The sequence below is a fragment of the Anomaloglossus baeobatrachus genome, chromosome 8 (assembly GCF_048569485.1).
Source record: "Anomaloglossus baeobatrachus isolate aAnoBae1 chromosome 8, aAnoBae1.hap1, whole genome shotgun sequence".
In the NCBI taxonomy this organism is placed as follows: Eukaryota; Metazoa; Chordata; class Amphibia; order Anura; family Aromobatidae; genus Anomaloglossus; species Anomaloglossus baeobatrachus.
The window spans coordinates 232,854,383-232,873,063 of NC_134360.1; the positions used below are offsets into that span (position 1 = coordinate 232,854,383).

Here is an 18,681-nt window from a genome sequence, read left to right on the forward strand (position 1 = left end):
ACGCCGCCACCTCACCACCGTGCGGAGCTGACGCCCCCTCACCACTGTGCAAGCTGCCGATGCCACCTCACATCCATGCGGAGCTGGAGCCGCCTGACCAAACACCCCACCTACTGTCTCCTCCCCAAAATCCTATAAAATGTAAGCTACAAGGGCAGGGTCTTCTTCCCTCTGTACCAGTCTGTCTATTGTAACTTGTATATGTATTCTGTATGCAGCCCCTTCTCATGTACAGCACCATGGAATCAATGGTGCTCTATAAATATTAACAACGACGACGACAAGTAATTTTACCTCCAATCTCGTCCAGAAATATTAGCCCTGCATATAGAGTATTGATCACCAACAGCTGCTGTAAAACTACAAATCCCAGCATGGCGCTCACAAATTTGGGCTCTCGGGGAATGCTGGGACTTGTACTTTTGCACCAGCCGGATTATATTTTCTATGTAATTTGTGCTACAAATACATTTTTCCATTCTCTATGGATATTTTGGAATCTTTTTTCGAGCTGGCTGCATTTGTCTGAAGACTTTAAGGAATATACGAGGTCAGGGGACATAACGTTGCAGTCACCTAAGTCTCGATAATGAGCCCGAAACGCTCGTTATCCTGCAAACTCTGCGACTCCATGAAAACGGGGACGGCTTACCGCGAGGCTGGTATTAAACTTGTAGAATCGCTGCACGGTTCTGTCGCTGAAGCTGTTGCACAGGTTCTTCTTCACAAAGTTGGGGTGGTTGAGAATGTCGTTGGCAACGAGAGGTTCCTGGGAAGAATGAAGAAACAAAAATAAAAATGGGGCGCTCTTACGGTATCCAATTAGTGCACAAATGGTGGAGGATGGGGGGATCTGTGGTACCTTATGAGTGATGTGCTGCTGCTCCACTGGAGCGTGGCCTTTAGGGTCAATAAGTGTTGGATGAGCCACCAGGTAACCTCTGTCCTCCATGATAAAGCACCTATCAAAGTAATCGAGAGCAGTCACAACAAGGGGGGGATGGGAGGAAGGAATTCTTTAAAAATCAGCTCAGGATTGCTAATAGTATCCCACGCATGGGTGACCGAGCCCCGGGAATGCAGAGGCCACAGGAAAGTAAATGCAAAAAGCAAAGACTACAGGAGAATAGAACCTTATAACCAATAAACAAAGTTTTGCAACTTTCTAATTCACTTTGTGTATCAATTCCTCGCTGTTTTCAGGATCTCTGCTTGCTGTGGATGAATGCGATCATTTTTATTGACAGATGCAAACACTCGTGTTGGTTTTTATTTTTTGGATGTATTAAACAAATGAAGGTTCACATTGAGTAACAGCAAGCAGACATCTTGGCGAATTTTTACTATAATAATGGAAAAAACTTTGCGACTTCTCTTCACGGAATAAATGAGTTTTAATTACCAAAAGCAGAGATTCTCCTTTAAACCCCTTCCTGCCGTGGCCAATATTAATTTTTGCACTAAACTTTTTATAGCTTATTCATTTAGTGGCTTTAAAAAAAAATAAACTTTGGCATTAAAAATTTTGTGTCGCCAATTCCCGGTGATCTGCTCCCTTTTCATTTTCAAGTGCAGAAGCTCACTTTTGCGTTTCAATCTGTAGTTTTTATTGGTACCAATTTGCAACATTTTAATCATTTTTAATGCATGTTTTGAGACAAAAAAAAAAAGAAAAACAAAACAAAAAAAGGCAACAATTTAAGCGTTCAGAGGTTTTTTTTTTGGTTTTGACATTTTTATAGATCGAACTGTAACGAACGATACAAAAAGTGTAAATAATTTAAAATGTTTTTATTTTAAACCAGGGTGATTTTAATTTTTAGTTTTTTTATTTGCTTTACACTGTATTTTTTTAGTAACCAAAAGACTTGATCCTGCAATTGTTTGATGATTTGTTCCATATACTGCAATGCTTCAGTAGCAAAAAAATCAGGATCTCCTATGAGAATACTATATCAGCTGCTATTAAAATCCAATCTGTCCCAGGCGATGGGCTCCGGTAGGCGATGGGCTCCGGTAGGCGATGGGCTCCGGTAGGCGATGGGCTCCGGTAGGCGATGGGCTCCGGTAGGCGATGGGCTCCGGTAGGCGATGGGCTCCGGTAGGCGATGGGCTCCGGTAGGCGATGGGCTCCGGTAGGCGATGGGCTCCGGTAGGCGATGGGCTCCGGTAGGCGATGGGCTCCGGTAGGCGATGGGCTCCGGTAGGCGATGGGCTCCGGTAGGCGATGGGCTCCGGTAGGCGATGGGCTCCGGTAGGCGATGGGCTCCGGTAGGCGATGGGCTCCGGTAGGCGATGGGCTCCGGTAGGCGATGGGCTCCGGTAGGCGATGGGCTCCGGTAGGCGATGGGCTCCGGTAGGCGATGGGCTCCGGTAGGCGATGGGCTCCGGTAGGCGATGGGCTCCGGTAGGCGATGGGCTCCGGTAGGCGATGGGCTCCGGTAGGCGATGGGCTCCGGTAGGCGATGGGCTCCGGTAGGCGATGGGCTCCGGTAGGCGATGGGCTCCGGTAGGCGATGGGCTCCGGTAGGCGATGGGCTCCGGTAGGCGATGGGCTCCGGTAGGCGATGGGCTCCGGTAGGCGATGGGCTCCGGTAGGCGATGGGCTCCGGTAGGCGATGGGCTCCGGTAGGCGATGGGCTCCGGTAGGCGATGGGCTCCGGTAGGCGATGGGCTCCGGTAGGCGATGGGCTCCGGTAGGCGATGGGCTCCGGTAGGCGATGGGCTCCGGTAGGCGATGGGCTCCGGTATGCCACTACAGTCAGTGTTTGACAGCAGCAGTTTAGGAGCTAAACAGCAGTGATCAGAGCTCGCTCCAGTCACTGCTGCTAAATGCAGGTGCTGACTGTATAACACAGCCAGCACCTGCCCTGTAAGGTGTGGACTCCATTTCAGAGACCTTTACATTAACCCCTTCTCCTCTAATGGGTTTATGGACAGTGCGGATTACCCTCCTGCCTCAGATCATACCTTATTTTATTGCCGCCATCTTGATTACACACTGGAAGCATATCCATCAGGACTTTGTAAAAGTATCGCAGGGTAAAGTCAATGCCCATCACGGCGACGGTGTGACCAGAGGAGACCTGGGAACTGAAGAATCCAAAACATCAGAGGATAAACACTGCAAGTAAAAACTGACTAACCGTTGCAATTTTGCTCAACTTTTTCATTCGTTGCATGCAGCCTGCAGTGTAAAGAATGGAGGGTTTTATTCCTGGATGCCAAAACTACTCTACTGTGCTCAGATACATATAATTACTAGTTTTGCCTCGGTATTCTAGTATAGCCATACATTACTATATCTAGCATCGAGTAGAGGATGCCATAACAAGAACGAAAACCTCTATGGGTTTCTGTAACATCAACTCACTTGGCGGACTGGACGGTGTGACTTATGGTGACCACGTAACCGGCTCCCCCTACATCCAGGTACGGGCCGGTGAAAGTGATTAGTCCTGGATTGGCCAAAGCATGGAGATACCTACGAAAAATATATATATATTACATAATTTATTAAAGATCACTCAGAATTGAGCAAAATGATATGCAGAAACCTGGTCCAGCACCGCACTGATGGTCCGTGGCCAGCATGAGTCCTGTGTCCGGACCATAATAGGGGCTACAGACGTGGCTGCTGGACCAGGTCCCTGTGAATTGTTTTGCTCGTCCCTAGTGTCACTACACAGTTCTGATGAAGGAGTCGGCGGCTGCGTGTCTAACCCATATTTGCAAAGAAAAAGGATTGATGCAAAGTTGCCCTCTACGAGCACCAAAACAACCACACGGCTGAGATTTTGACTCAAGATCGTTACCATTAGAGCTACAGTTTAGGAGCCTGCAGTGTAAAGAATGGAGGTTTTCTGTATGTTTTCCACTTCTGGAGAAGGACGGCATCCACAGGAGTATATACCCACAAGTCAATCTTGTGCGGCTGCAGCAGTTTCAAAACCTGAACTCTCAGGATGCAGCTGCCAGGGCATGCTGGGCATTGTAGTTTGGCAACAGTGGCTGAATATTACTGTAATTGGGAATTCAAAGACTAGTCCATCGCACATTCACAACTCTCGGCATATCCTGGGTGGTTGCAGTTTTGCTACAGCTCAAGACCCACGGGTTGGAGAGCACTGCGCTGCAAAAACTACAACTCCCACCATGCCCTGGGAGTCATAATTTTGCAAGAGTAGATCACTGCATTGCACATCCACAACTCTCGAGTAATTTTTAAACAAGTTGCAACCCATAGGTTGGAATCAATGCATTGTAAGACTAAAAGTCCAAGCATGTCCTGCAGTTTTGCAAGAGCTGGAGCCGCTCAGGTTGCGACGGTTCCTCTAGGGGTGGAGTACGGTTTACAGGAGGACTCGATCTGCATCCATCGGGCATCACAACTGGTGATAACGCAGCGAGGACCAAGCAGAACAAGGCACGGAACGCAGCTTCATTTTTTGCAAAAAACTACAAATGACATCCCCAGATATAGCAGAGGCCAACAGGCGAGATAGCCGTGCGTGCCGAGCGTCGGGGCTCACCATTGCCTCCTAGTGGGATCAAACGCTTTGTCCATGAGAGATCCAGGGTATATTCGCAGCACCCCATTGGGCGTTGCTATGTAACGGCGGACAATGTAACTGTTCAGACTGCTCATGTCCATCTGTTTCATCCATTCATCGGTGATGTGACTGGTAGCCATGACTTCATTTCTGACAGAAAACTGCGAAATAAAGAGAAACAAAGCAGGGGAGCCTTTAAGACCGGAATGAAAGGATATAAATCTGCTGCGAGCCGAGAAGCCGGACGGATCGTCCTTACATTAAAATAGTGTAAATTACTTTTAAATCGGTGTAAAAAAATGAACAGGAAAGAAAAAGCTTTAAAATGATCGACTAGAAGAAATTTATATATAATAAAAAAATATATATATTTTTAAAATAGCAGACTTAAAGGCTTGGGTAGGATCACACGAAATAAGGCCTAACCCTGAGGCTGCTCTACTGAGAGAACCAGATGATGACTGGTCCATTCGTCATTTCGCTTTTGGTGCTGCTGTGTGTGGGTTCTAGATATAATCAGTCCACTTCCCCCTCTGGCAGCTGACAATGTCACCTTCCCTGTAGAATCATAGAATCAGTCTTGAACTGCAGAAGATCTACTACAGAAAGCCATGTCTATTAGCGACCCTTTGGTGCACAGAGGCTACTGTACTAAGAGAGCCAGATGACGACTGGTCCATTCGTCATTTTGCTATTGATGCTGCTGTGTGTGGGATCTAGAGATAATCAGTCCACTTCCCCCTCTGGCAGCTGACTGTCACCTTCCCTGTAGAAGCAGTCTTGTACTGAAAAAGAGCTTCTACAGAAAGCCCTGTCTATTAGCGACCCTTTGGTGCACAGAGACTGCTCTACTGAGAGGACCAGATGATAACTGGTCCATTTGTCATTTCGCTATTGGTGCTGCTGGATGTGGGTTCTAGATAGAATCAGCCTACTTCCCCCTCTGGCAGATGACAATGTCATCTTACCTGGAGAAGCTCTCTTGTCCTGAAGAAGAGCTACTACAGTAAGCCCTGTCTATTAGCGACCCTTTGGTGCACAGAGACTGTTCTACTGAGAGGACCAGATGATAACTGGTCCATTCGTCATTTCGCTATAGGTGCTGCTGGATGTGGGTTCTAGATAGAATCAGCCTACTTCCCCCTCTGGGAGCTGACAATGTCATCTTTCCTGGAGAAGCAGTCTTGTACTTCAGAAGATAGACTACAGCCAGCCATGTCTATTAGTGACCTGTGGTGCACAGAGGATCACTATGCAGAGACCTCGCTGTGGGGAAAGTGATTGAGCATGTGCGACCACTGGAGTATATGCGCACATGCACTCTGAACACCAAGTGGCACCAAACTGAAAATAAATCGGGAATAGACAAACCCTTTAAATTCACCTAGTAGGATCCCATCTGATCAGAAGGGTCCATAGGTGGCGCTGTAACCAAACGTAATAGAACATGTAAAATACAGGTGATGACACGGTTCTGGATCCCTGCTTCCATCATATCTCTGGTGACATAACCACCCTCCTGCTCCTACCTTTAGACCCGGGTTTGCAATAAGCCGGGTGTTATCGCTGAGATAGGCCGTGTAGTGCTCCACCATGCGCTTCGTCTCCGGCTGACTCAGATGCTCATAAGGAGAAGAGAAACTTCCGGCTGCCAACATGACCGTAGGACTTTCTGCAACGTGAAATCAGCCATTATACAGCGAGCGAGATAAATCTGATGGACGAACGATCTACAGCGCCAATCATGAGTGATACCTAGAGTCGCCAGCTGCTTGAAGTGAAGGCAGGCGGAGGGCTGCCCCAGCAGATCCAGCCGGTGGTACAGCAGCTTGCTGCTCGGGACCGTGTTCAGGTTCTTCAACTGCTTGACCGGGATTTCTGGCTTTATCACCACAATGCACAAGATGAAGGACGTGTCCTGGACCTGCAGCAAAGGAGCACATCATAACTGCGGCAACTGGCCCACCGAGCCAAGGTCCGCACACATCCCCTGCTGCAGACTATCAGCAGAATAGTGAGTGCAGCTCTGGGGTATAATACAGGAGGTAACTCAGGATCAGTAATGTAATGTATGTACAAAGTGACTGCACAGCAGAATAGTGAGTGCAGCTCTGGGGTATAATACAGGATGTAACTCAGGATCAGTAATGTAATGTATGTACAAAGTGACTGCACAGCAGAATAGTGAGTGCAGCTCTGGGGTATAATACAGGATGTAACTCAGGATCAGTACAGGATCAGTAATGTAATGTATGTACTCAGTTACTACACCAGCAGAATAGTGAGTGCAGCTCTGGAGTATAATACAGGAGGTAACTCAGGATCAGTGCATGATAAGTAATGTAATGTATGTACACAGTGACTGCACCAGCAGAATAGTGAGTGCAGCTCTGGAGTATAATACAGGAGGTAACTCAGGATCAGTAATGTAATGAATATACACTGACTGCACCAGCAGAATAGTGAGTGCAGCTCTGGGATATAATACAGGAGGTAACAGGATCAGTACAGGATAAGTAATGTAAGTACACAGTGACTGTAGCAGCAGAATAGAGAGTGCAGCTCTGGAGTATAAAGGAGGTAACTAAGGATCAGTACAGGATAAGTAATGTAATGTATGTACACAGTGACTGCACCAGCAGAATAGCGAGTGCCGCTCTGTGATATAATACAGGATGTGACTCAGGATAAGTAATGTAATGTATACAGTAACCTCTTCAACTGAATAGTGAATGCAGCTCTGAAGTATAATACAGGATGTAACTCAGGATCAGTATAGGATTAGTAATGTAATGTATATACACAGTGATGGCACCAACAGAATAGTGAGTGCAGCTCTGGAGTATAATACAGGAGGTAATGCAGGATCAGTACAGGATAAGTCATGTAATGTATGTACACAGTGACTGCACCAGCAGAATAGTGAGTGCAGCTCTGGGGTATAATATAGGAAGTAACTCAGGATCAGTATAGGTAAGTAATGTTATACATTATAACAGTATGTCTGAGCGCTGCAGTTTTCAGTTCACCACAAAACTGCACCATGTGGCCACCAAAATGCAACTTCTGGCAAAAATGCATGAAAAAACGCGTGCGTTTTTGATGCGGTTATTTTTAGCATTAATGGGTGAAAAACGTAGGGGGAAAAAAATAGTAACGTGCCCACAGCAAATCTGAAATCTCAGACTTTGCTGGGGAAGGAAAAGCACGCAGTTTAGTCAACAAAAAAATGCACCAAAAAGTGCAGCGTGCGCATGGGGCCTAACGCATTTGTTATGCATTTGCAATTTATTAAAAATAAAAAACAAGTTTTTTGCATAAACTGTAAACTGGTGATCAAAAGAAGCCGATTATTAAGTGCTCAGTTGTTGTAAATTGACATTATTGGAGAGGTTCACAATTGTGTATTGCATACCTATCGGGAGCACAGTATAATGGGCATGTACTGACAACAACATGGGCTTTCAAGTGAATATTTGGGAAACAAAATAAGAATGTGGGAAAGTCGTGCATACGGCAGTGATTCGCCGCACGCATTCATTACAATAGAGAGGATTACAATGCCGGCAGTTAGCGGGGTCTTACCATTTTCCAGGCATAGCTGACATTGTACGCCTCCTTCCCAGGGTCTCGCAGCTTGTTGACGTGCCAAGACAGCGAGGAATTCACAGGCACCGTAATAATCTGACTGCCCAAGGGGAGGCTGCGGAGGAGACAGACACGATACGGATAATATACGAGAGACCTAACAACATCAACCCAGCGCTCAGAGACTTATCATCATCTGTCAGTGCAACCGCTGCTAATCAGTGACAGGGCGTATACAGATCACACCGCAACGACCTATGCCAGGCAGCACACCAATAATAAGGAGGGGAACCAGACCCACACCCCAAATACAACATTCACACATTCATCAAAGAGGAGGAGGAGGATTCAGAAATGGAAACCACAGACAGCAAATATTCAGCTACATGGCCAGATGTTTATTATTACTGCAATTTACATTCTTGTACATAGGAGCAGTATTATAGCAGTTATATTCTTGTACATAGGGGCAGTATTATAGCAGTTATATTCTTGTACGTAGGGGCAGTGTTATAGTAGTTCTATTCTTGTACATAGGGGGCAGTATTATAGTAGTTCTATTCTTGTACATAGGAGCAGTATTATAGTAGTTATATTCTTGTACATAGGGCAGTATTATACTAGTTCTATTCTTGTACATAGGGGGCAGTATTATAGTAGTTCTATTCTTGTACATAGGAGCAGTATTATAGTAGTTCTATTCTTGTACATAGGAGCAGTATTATACTAGTTATATTCTTGTACATAGGGGGCAGTATTATAGTAGTTATATTCTTGTACATAGGGGGCAGTATTATAGTAGTTATATTCTTGTACATAGGAGCAGTATTATAGTAGTTATATTCTTGTACATAGGGGGCAGTATTATAGTAGTTATATTCTTGTACATAGGGGCAGTATTATAGTAGTTCTATTTTTGTACATAGGAGCAGTATTATACTAGTTATATTCTTGTACATAGGGCAGTATTATAGTAGTTATATTCTTGTACATAGAAGCAGTATTATAGTATTTATATTCTTGTACATAGGGGCAGTATTATAGTAGTTATATTCTGGTACATAGGGGCAGTATTATAGTAGTTATATTCTTGTACATAGAGGGCAGTGTTATAGTAGTTATATTCTTGCACATAGGGGCAGTATTATAGTAGTTATATTCTTGTACATAGGGGCAGTATTATAGTAGTTATATTCTGGTACATAGGGGCAGTATTACAGTAGTTATATTCTTGTACATAGAGGGCAGTGTTATAGTAGTTATATTCTTGCACATAGGGGCAGTATTATAGTAGTTATATTCTTGTACATAGGGGCAGTATTATAGTAGCTATATTCTTGTATATAGGGGCAGTATTATAGTAGTTATATTCTGGTACATAGGGGCAGTATTACAGTAGTTATATTCTTGTACATAGAGGGCAGTGTTATAGTAGTTATATTCTTGCACATAGGGGCAGTATTATAGTAGTTATATTCTTGTACATAGGGGCAGTATTATAGTAGCTATATTCTTGAATATAGGGGCAGTATTATAGTAGTTATATTCTTGTACATAGAGGGCAGTGTTATAGTAGTTATATTCTTGTACATAGGGGGAAGTAATATAGTAGTTATTTTGTATTCAATAGATGTACACATAACTTTGCTAAAAAAAGAAAGTGCTGCTCGTTTAGTGATCCAGTCCATAAATATAGAGAATGAGACGTTTCATTCAATTGTAGCAGTTAATGACCATAAAGTGTAAATGGCAATCCAAAAAAACAATTCACGTTTCGGTGCCTAAATCTGGACCTTCGTCAGAATGAAAGTGATCGCCGCGTTGTAAGTGGTTAGTGGACCTCGGTCGCGTTAATATGGCGCTGGTTTTTTCGGATTGCCATTAACACTTTATGTTCCTTCACTGTTACAATTGAGTGCGGGGTCTCATCCTCTAGCAGGGGTTATTTTGTAGATATTCTGGTCTGTACTGGGCATTTTCCAGTCTTCACACCTCACACAACATTACAATTCATCCCAAGGAAATATCTGAAAGAACGTGTCCTGTTGTAATTTAGCAAAACCTTCATTTCACAGTGTCTCCACCATCACTCGGGAATATTACGGATTTAAGGTCACTTTTTTTTCCAGAATTCTGGTTTAGGCGTCAGGTATTTCCCGTAAATGAAGACATTTCTCTTTTGTGGATCAGATAAGAACATGAAGCGCTTCAGCTCCACATTGTGCGACGTCCGGGGGCTTCAGACCGGGGGTTTATTGGCTCCTTCAGTCTCTACATGACACGGACACATGGGGAATTTCTCACCCTCGGCCATCACAGCCGTCTCGGGGACACGTTACACTCTTCCAGTTTGCAGAGGAGTAATGGAATATTTGGGTCATATTTGCCTTTGTTGAGTTTCTGCCATATAAATTTCCAGTTAAGCTCTATAAAATTTGTTTTAAATGAAATGCAATAAAATCTGTAGGTCATGGAAACCCGTTTTACTTTGTATCCATTAAAAGCACATGAACGTTCGCCCGCACTGAGCGTGCCTGTATGGGGAAGAGGAGAGTGCGGACAGCCGAGCGACGTGTGACCGTCCCGCATACATGTGCCTAGTGATATAATACCTAACCGAACAGATGAGAATGACAGTTACCTGAGGAGGTTCTGCCGAACCAAGGAGAATTTGGGGATGTTCTCATAGTGTATAATATCGGTGTGCAGAGGGGGCTCCACCAGCAGATACGGGCGAGTCAGCGAGGGGTGCATCAATGTGTAACCTCGAAACAAGATAAACGCGAGTGAGAATCGGGTAATGAAAAGCCAAAATAATTAGATTATTATTCACAACATTTCATAATTCAAAGAAAGTTCACAGTATCTGGAATTGTTGCACTCATTGCAGATGGCTTTAGTGGGACTTGAACCCAGGACCTCAGTGCTGTAAAGCAAAAGTGTTAACCACTAAGCTACCATGTACAGAGCTAACCACTGAGCTGTGGCCTACAGGGCTAACCACTGAGCCAAGCTACAGCAGTAACCACTGAGCCACCGTATACAGCGCTAACCACTGAGCCACTGTGTACAGCGCTAACCACTGAGCCGTGTACAGCGCTAACCACTGATCCACCATGAAAAGCGCAAACCATTGATCCACCGTGTACAGCGCTAACCACTGAGCCGCCGTGTACAGCGCTAACCACTGAGCCGCCGTGTACAGCGCTAACCACTGAGCCGCCGTGTACAGCGCTAACCACTGAGCCGCCGTGTACAGCGCTAACCACTGAGCCGCCGTGTACAGCGCTAACCACTGAGCCGCCGTGTACAGCGCTAACCACTGAGCCGCCGTGTACAGCGCTAACCACTGAGCCGCCGTGTACAGCGCTAACCACTGAGCCGCCGTGTACAGCGCTAACCACTGAGCCGCCGTGTACAGCGCTAACCACTGAGCCGCCGTGTACAGCGCTAACCACTGAGCCACCGTGTACAGCGCTAACCACTGAGCCACCGTGTACAGCGCTAACCACTGAGCCCCCATGTACAGCGCTAACCACTGAGCCACCGTGTACAGCGCTAACCACTGAGCCGCCGTGTACAGCGCTAACCACTGAGCCGCCGTGTACAGCGCTAACCACTGAGCCGCCGTGTACAGCGCTAACCACTGAGCCGCCGTGTACAGCGCTAACCACTGAGCCACAGTGTACAGCGCTAACCACTGAGCCACAGTGTACAGCGCTAACCACTGAGCCACCGTGTACAGCGCTAACCACTGAGCCGTGTACAGCGCTAACCACTGATCCACCATGTACAGTGCAAACCATTGATCCACCGTGTACAGCGCACACCACTGAGCCGCCGTGTACAGCGCTAACCACTGAGCCGCCGTGTACAGCGCTAACCACTGAGCCGCCGTGTACAGCGCTAACCACTGAGCCGCCGTGTACAGCGCTAACCACTGAGCCACCGTGTACAGCGCTAACCACTGAGCCACCGTGTACAGCGCTAACCACTGAGCCACCATGTACAGCGCTAACCACTGAGCCACCGTGTACAGCGCTAACCACTGAGCCACCGTGTACAGCGCTAACCACTGAGCCACCGTGTACAGCGCTAACCACTGAGCCACCGTGTACAGCGCTAACCACTGAGCCACCGTGTACAGCGCTAACCACTGAGCCACAGTGTACAGCGCTAACCACTGAGCCACCGTGTACAACGCTAACCACTGAGCCACCGTGTACAGCACTAACCACTGAGCCACCGTGTACAGCGCTAACCACTGACCCACTGTGCACATCGCTAACTACTAAGCTAGTGTCTTTGGTACCACTGAGCAAGCGTGCAAAGCACAAACCACTGAGCTGTCTTCAGCACAAACCAATGAGCCACTGTGCACATCACTAACCACTGATCCACCGTGCATATATTTTTAACACGTTTGTGTGTGATATATAGTATTACTTTTACACACTCTATTTGACATCACTTTGCACGTTTAATCCATTGGAGACTAGGCAACTTTTCATTTTTTTTCTCCCCTTCCTTCCAAGAGCCACGAGTTGTCCTTTTTTGTCCATATGAGGCTTGTTTTTTTCAGACTGAGCTGTAACCATTCATCCCACGAAATATAATCCAAGAGGGGTTGAATTGGAAAAAAAAAAAAAGAACAAACAGAAATTCCACCAGTTTTGGGTATTCTTCATACATTCCCCTTGATACGTTTTATATAGTTCCTTTGAGTGAATGCTTATACAATACACTGCATTTCTGCAGCATTGCAGTCTATTACAGATCTCTTCTGACGCTACAGACATGGCTTCATACGAGTAATACATGGCAGACATGGGGGTCTTCAGTAGGCACCCAACTACCAAGACAATTCATCAGAACCCCATCACTTCACGGGGGTCTGATGATGTCTGAAGCAATCCCCTCACGTCAACCTCTTAGATGCTGCTGTTATGATTGACAGCGGCATCTAAGATGATAAATTGATGCCTGCAGCAGCTGTGGCGCTCGGGTGCCCACTGTATAGCACAGCCAGCACCCAGGCAGCATAGTGCAGGCTCAGCTCCTGAACACGCTCCATAGAGTAAGTGAGCACGTCTACAGTATTTTAGGAATTTTTCCAGGGTTGATTTATATGTCAGCCACAAGCAGGGCCGGACTGGCCATAGGGTAATTCTGGCAAATGCCAGAAGGGCTGGTCCCTGTAGTGGGCCTCCAAATGCCAGGGCTGAATTTTAGTCCCAGTCTGGCCCTGGCCACAAGGAGTGTGGAGCTCTGCCCATGCATGACACAAACAATAGAAACTGTGTAATACTTCCATTTCTCCAGCGATGGCGCTGCAGGGAAATTGAACAACACTGTGTAATATCGCCTAATGGAGCATTTTTTTTTTTCTTCTTAACCAAATTGTAAGTCGACCTGTTGCTGCAAATGATCCTTTACCAAAAACAGCAATGGCTGACAGCTGTAAAGTGGTCTTAGATGGGAGTGCGTAAAATAAGCACATGTTCCCGCGCCGCTCCCGGCTCCGGCTGACTGTACTCCCAGCCAAGGTTGTAAAATCCGATTTAATGTGCCAAGCTCCTTGGCACCGCGGATCCCGACTTGTTTATCTTGCAGGTTGGTCCAACTGCTATTTGATCTCCAGTCATTTTATTTTCTTCTTTTTTTTTTATGTTTCGTGGCCAAATTTTGCAGTTTTTTTGAGGCTACTTCAGGATAGTCCGCCATTCTCTGCAGTGTTTATTGTTACAGGAGGACGTAAGCCCTGGAAAAAAGCACAACACGGAGCCCCGAAAGGGGATACAACACCTCTCTGGTATGCGGTGCCGCACATCCTGCCCGCGGGATCACAAAGATACCTTTGTTATCTATGAGAAACGTGTACGAGGCCAAGGAGTCCTGGTAGTAGGTAACGTCCTCGAGGATGTAAGCGAGGTTCACGTCTACACCCACGATTCCCAGGAGAAGGTTCCCAAAATAACACGGCTTGCTGACGGTCATGATCAGACCTGAAACATACAGAACGCAGGTGTGAAATGGAACAGCGGGGAAACATGGACAGACATTTGGATCAAATTTAGCCCAAACCCCCCCCCGAAAAAACATGGAGTTCTCCAACTTTGTAATTGAAACTTAATTTGTCACCGTTTATAAGAGCCCTGATTGCTGTCAGTGAACGTCTGAGGCTAGAAAAAAGTTACAGTGCGTTACAATGTGTCAGCGCAGCTCTGACGTCTGGTGTTGGTGTTACATTTAGATAAAAAAAAAATATTGAATCTCCTGAAACACTTGGGAGATTTCTATACAAAAAAGGAGGTGAGATATCTGGGATTTGTAGCAGAGCTGGCGAACCCCCCCACACGACCCAGCAATGTTCATATCATACCCATCCACAGTGTTTGGGCCCAGCGGTCTATTTTCTCATCAAAAGTCTATAAAAAGGGGTCTCTATATAGGAGTCATGGGGTCTGTATACTTGGAAGGGCCTGGTCTGTGATCTATACACGGGGAGGGATATGGTCTAGGGTTTATACACCTGGAGGGATCTGGTCTGGGGTCTATGCACATGGAGGGATATGGTCTGGGGTCTATACACCTAGAAGGATCTGCTCTGGGTCCTATGCCCATGGAAGGATATGGACTGGGGTCTATGCACATGGAGGGATATGGTCTGGGGTCTATAAACATGGATTGATCTAGTCCAGGATCTATACACATAGAAGGATCTGGTCCCGGGTCTATACACATAGAAGGATCTGCTCTGGGGTCTATGCACATGGAGGGATATGGACTGGGGTCTATACACATGTAGGGACCTGGTCTAGGGTCTATGCACATGGAGCGATCTGGTCTGGACACTATGCACATGTAGGGACCTGGTACATGGAGGGATTTGGTCTGGGGTCTATGCACATGGAGAGATCTGGTCTGGGGTCTAGGCACATGGAGGGATCCGGTCTGGGGCCCAGGCACATGGAGGGATCCGGTCTGGGGTCTATGCAAAACAATCTAGTCTGAAGTCTATACCCATGTAGGGATATTGTCTGGGGTCTATGCACATGGGTGGATGTGGTCTGGGGGTCTATGTACATGAAAATATCAGGTGTGGGGTCTGTAAACCGGTCACATGACCATCCTCCAGCAGCCACTGTATAGACAAGATAAGAACTGGTCAGTTTGTGATTAAAGGGCAGTAACAAGAAAATGTGACCGACCTAACAGAGAACCCGTCAGTGAGCTCATTTTGACAAAAGCTGACCCAAAGGTTGGCCGACCCCTTCAGAGAGGATTATAGCACAATTCTGGTATAAAACACCTTAATAAGTTATAAGATTTTTACACCTCTCAAATTTGTGCAAAACTATTGTGACATATGGCATTTACACGCCCGTCTTGCCCGGATATACCAATATAGGGGCACGGGGCGGGCGGTGGACAGATTATGCCACGTTAGTGGAGTGACTCTCTCCGGAGATGTCATCCGGTCCCTGGCACTTGCCATGTAACTGTTGCCATCATTCATTGATCGGCGTACACAATGGCTGTCAATGAGTCGGCCCTAGGTTTGTTGTGATACATGGGCCAGATTGAGTGACAGTGTCCCAAACACCTGGTTATTACCATGGCAACATCAATGAAAACCACCATTCTTTACACTGCAGGTTGTATTCAGAAAACAGCGTTCCGGACTCACCGTCGCCCATCTCGTCAGAGTACGGAAGGCTGAACACGGCCTCGTCGATCATGCGGTTCGGGAGGTTGGTATAAAATCTCCCCACCGTGGTCTCCAGGTTGCTGAGCTGATTGAGGACCATCATGCTCCCCTTGGTGACGGGAAGGCCGCTCTTGTCAGAAAAGCCGTATTTTGCTGAATTCTGCTCCGCGAGATCACGGAGGAAAGCCAACTCCTTCAGGCCGGTCACTCCCTCTAATAAAGAAAACGGGGGAGAAAAACACGAATTCTTTATCTCTCCTGTGGGGGGCGCTGTAGGGACAATGTACACTTACTGCCAGGTCTAGCCACAGATCTCAGGGGGAACCTTCATCAGCAGCTAATTATCAAGGGACCCTGCTAACAAGCTGGGCTTGTCCAAAGCAGAGACCCCCTTTAGGCTTTGTACTCTGCACCCTCCACACACTGTAGTGAATCTGGCGCAGCCTCACCGTTCATTATGGCATACGTAAGGATCATGACCGAATTGTTCAGCTGACTGTTCTCCTCATTGATGGCTCTCAGCGTGGATTTCTTATCATCCTCTGAGGAATCCCTGGAGGTGATTCCAGCGGATAAATAGATGATCACCAGGTCAGTGTCTGAGGAGGGAAACAAAAGAAAAACCCAATTATGACCAACTGCACCACAAAATGTAGACAAAAAATTTGATTTTAAGAGGTAAGATGCCAGTCTAGTCTGGGAACCCGCATTTTTTGGCATCTGCACATCTCCGGTCCCGGAACCCGCCCGCGCCGGCTCCGGACCCGGCGCGGGCACGTCAGAGGGTCCGGACCCGGCGCGGGCACGTCAGAGGGTCCGGACCCGGCGCGGGCACGTCAGAGGGTCCGGACCCGGCGCGGGCACGTCAGAGGGTCCAGACCCGGCGCGGGCACGTCAGAGGGTCCAGACCCGGCGCGGGCACGTCAGTGGGTCCGGACCCGGCGCGGGCACGTCAGTGGGTCCGGACCCGGCGCGGGCACGTCAGTGGGTCCGGACACGGCGCCCGCACTTCAGGGGGTCCGGTCCCGGCACCCGCAAATTGCCCAGTCTTTGGACCAAGGAAAAAAGGGCCAAAAGTGCCCTCTCTTTTGACTATTAGTGGGGACCCCAGCAATAGGATGTACATTCATCTAACAATTATTACTGATCCATTACATTGCTAACAATTCATTTAGTCCAGAAATACCCCTTTAAAGTCATCAGAATCTTACAGTTGTGAGGGTCCTTTGCTAGAATTCCCTAGAATACCTGTATAGCATGCAATACTGCGCTCCTGCTTCAGTGAGATGTATGGATTCCCTGGTGACACTGACCCGTCACTTGCCATAAATATGTCATTCCTTTACCCGGTGTAAATGCCGCTGCTTTACTGAATCCGGCGCTGATTTTCTAGTTTCCTGGCCCTTCTTCCCAATACATAAATACGGTTATTTATTCTTTTAATTGGGAGTGGTGCTAAATGACACCACCACAAAAAATTAATGACCACTCCCACTTGGCTAAAAAGACTAGATTTATATACAAGGAAGGGAAGGCGATCTCTCAGGAGCTGAGAATCACAGGAACAAGAGAAAATAAACTCTGGATTAAGCAGAAAAGCGGCCGTTACACCGGGTGAAGAACAAAATGATTTCTGGCAAGTGACAGGTTGTAATTGTCTCTTTAATGCTTGTTTTTTAGTTTTTTAGCTCAATCATTAAACTCTGTGTAAACTATAACTAGACGGCCCATTCTGCATTAATCCCGACACCCGCCAATTACTCCACGGTTCAAAACCTAAAGTAAAGTTCTGCCAAAATATTTTTTTTTTCCTTTTGTTCAGTAATAGAAGATGAAAATGGAAAACTGTTGGCGGAATCCGGCTCTGTATATAATTTGCCAAAACAAAAGTGTAAATGCAGGATGCTGAGCAAATAGATTTCCCCAAAGAACAATGGTCGTCCTGCATTTAACATCCGTTCTCACTGGTAACCTGAGAGGACGCAAAACGGGGTCCAAAAAAGACAAATATATTTATATATACATATAACGCATACATATGCAAAAAATGAGCCACTCGCCGCACCCGGGGTGGATATACAGAAAGACGACCGGTACGTTACACGGCCGGATATCCCACAGTATCTGTTTTATAGGCAGGACTCACAGTCCGGGCAGTGTCTGCGTCCCATACTGGGCCTTTATTGTGAGGTTTTATTAAAAACCCCAATGGGAAATATCTGAAGCAACAGGAGAAGAATCCACTCCTATTAATAAGCATCTGCTCCGTTATTCTGAGTGGTTTCAGGTTCATGCATCGGGGACACGTCTAAGGTAATGTCACACGGGTGAGCTCCGGAGCGGGGGATGTCATATACCAGAAAATGGATGAAGGACTTTTTAACCAATGTCTGCAATAGCTGTTTTATACATTAAAAAGCACTTTATCCTTAATAAATGAATCCAGAGAAAGCAAAGTGACAACGTATAGGACAGCTGATTGGAGACTGACAAGTACTCAGATTATAACTACTATAATACTGCCCCTATGTACAAGAATATAACTACTATAATACTGCCCCTTATGTGCAAGAATATAACTATTATAATACTGCCCCTATGTACAAGAATATAACTACTATAATACTGCTCCTATGTACAAGAATATAACTACTATAATACTGATCCATGTACAAGAATATAGCTACTATAATACTGCCCCTATGTACAAGAATATAACTACTATAATACTGCCCCCTATGTACAAGAATATAACTACTATAATACTGATCCATGTACAAGAATATAGCTACTATAATACTGCCCCTATGTACAAGAATATAACTACTA

At 46.3% G+C, this 18,681-nt stretch overlaps 1 protein-coding gene across 1 annotated transcript in view; it reads right to left on the reverse strand.

The window, feature by feature from the left end:
* The window catches only part of CACHD1 (cache domain containing 1), a 166,416-nt gene that overhangs the window by 29,079 nt on the left and 118,656 nt on the right, over positions 1 to 18,681 (reverse strand). The window contains exons 8-19 of the mRNA XM_075320351.1: positions 16,302 to 16,451; positions 15,832 to 16,065; positions 13,997 to 14,146; positions 10,783 to 10,906; positions 8,139 to 8,256; positions 6,309 to 6,477; positions 6,083 to 6,225; positions 4,533 to 4,714; positions 3,374 to 3,484; positions 2,971 to 3,093; positions 863 to 962; positions 653 to 769 (exon numbers count right to left, since the gene is read on the reverse strand). Coding sequence (XP_075176466.1) covers positions 653 to 769; positions 863 to 962; positions 2,971 to 3,093; positions 3,374 to 3,484; positions 4,533 to 4,714; positions 6,083 to 6,225; positions 6,309 to 6,477; positions 8,139 to 8,256; positions 10,783 to 10,906; positions 13,997 to 14,146; positions 15,832 to 16,065; positions 16,302 to 16,451 — 1,721 coding nt within the window. The remainder of the gene's footprint in view (positions 1 to 652; positions 770 to 862; positions 963 to 2,970; positions 3,094 to 3,373; positions 3,485 to 4,532; positions 4,715 to 6,082; positions 6,226 to 6,308; positions 6,478 to 8,138; positions 8,257 to 10,782; positions 10,907 to 13,996; positions 14,147 to 15,831; positions 16,066 to 16,301; positions 16,452 to 18,681) is intronic.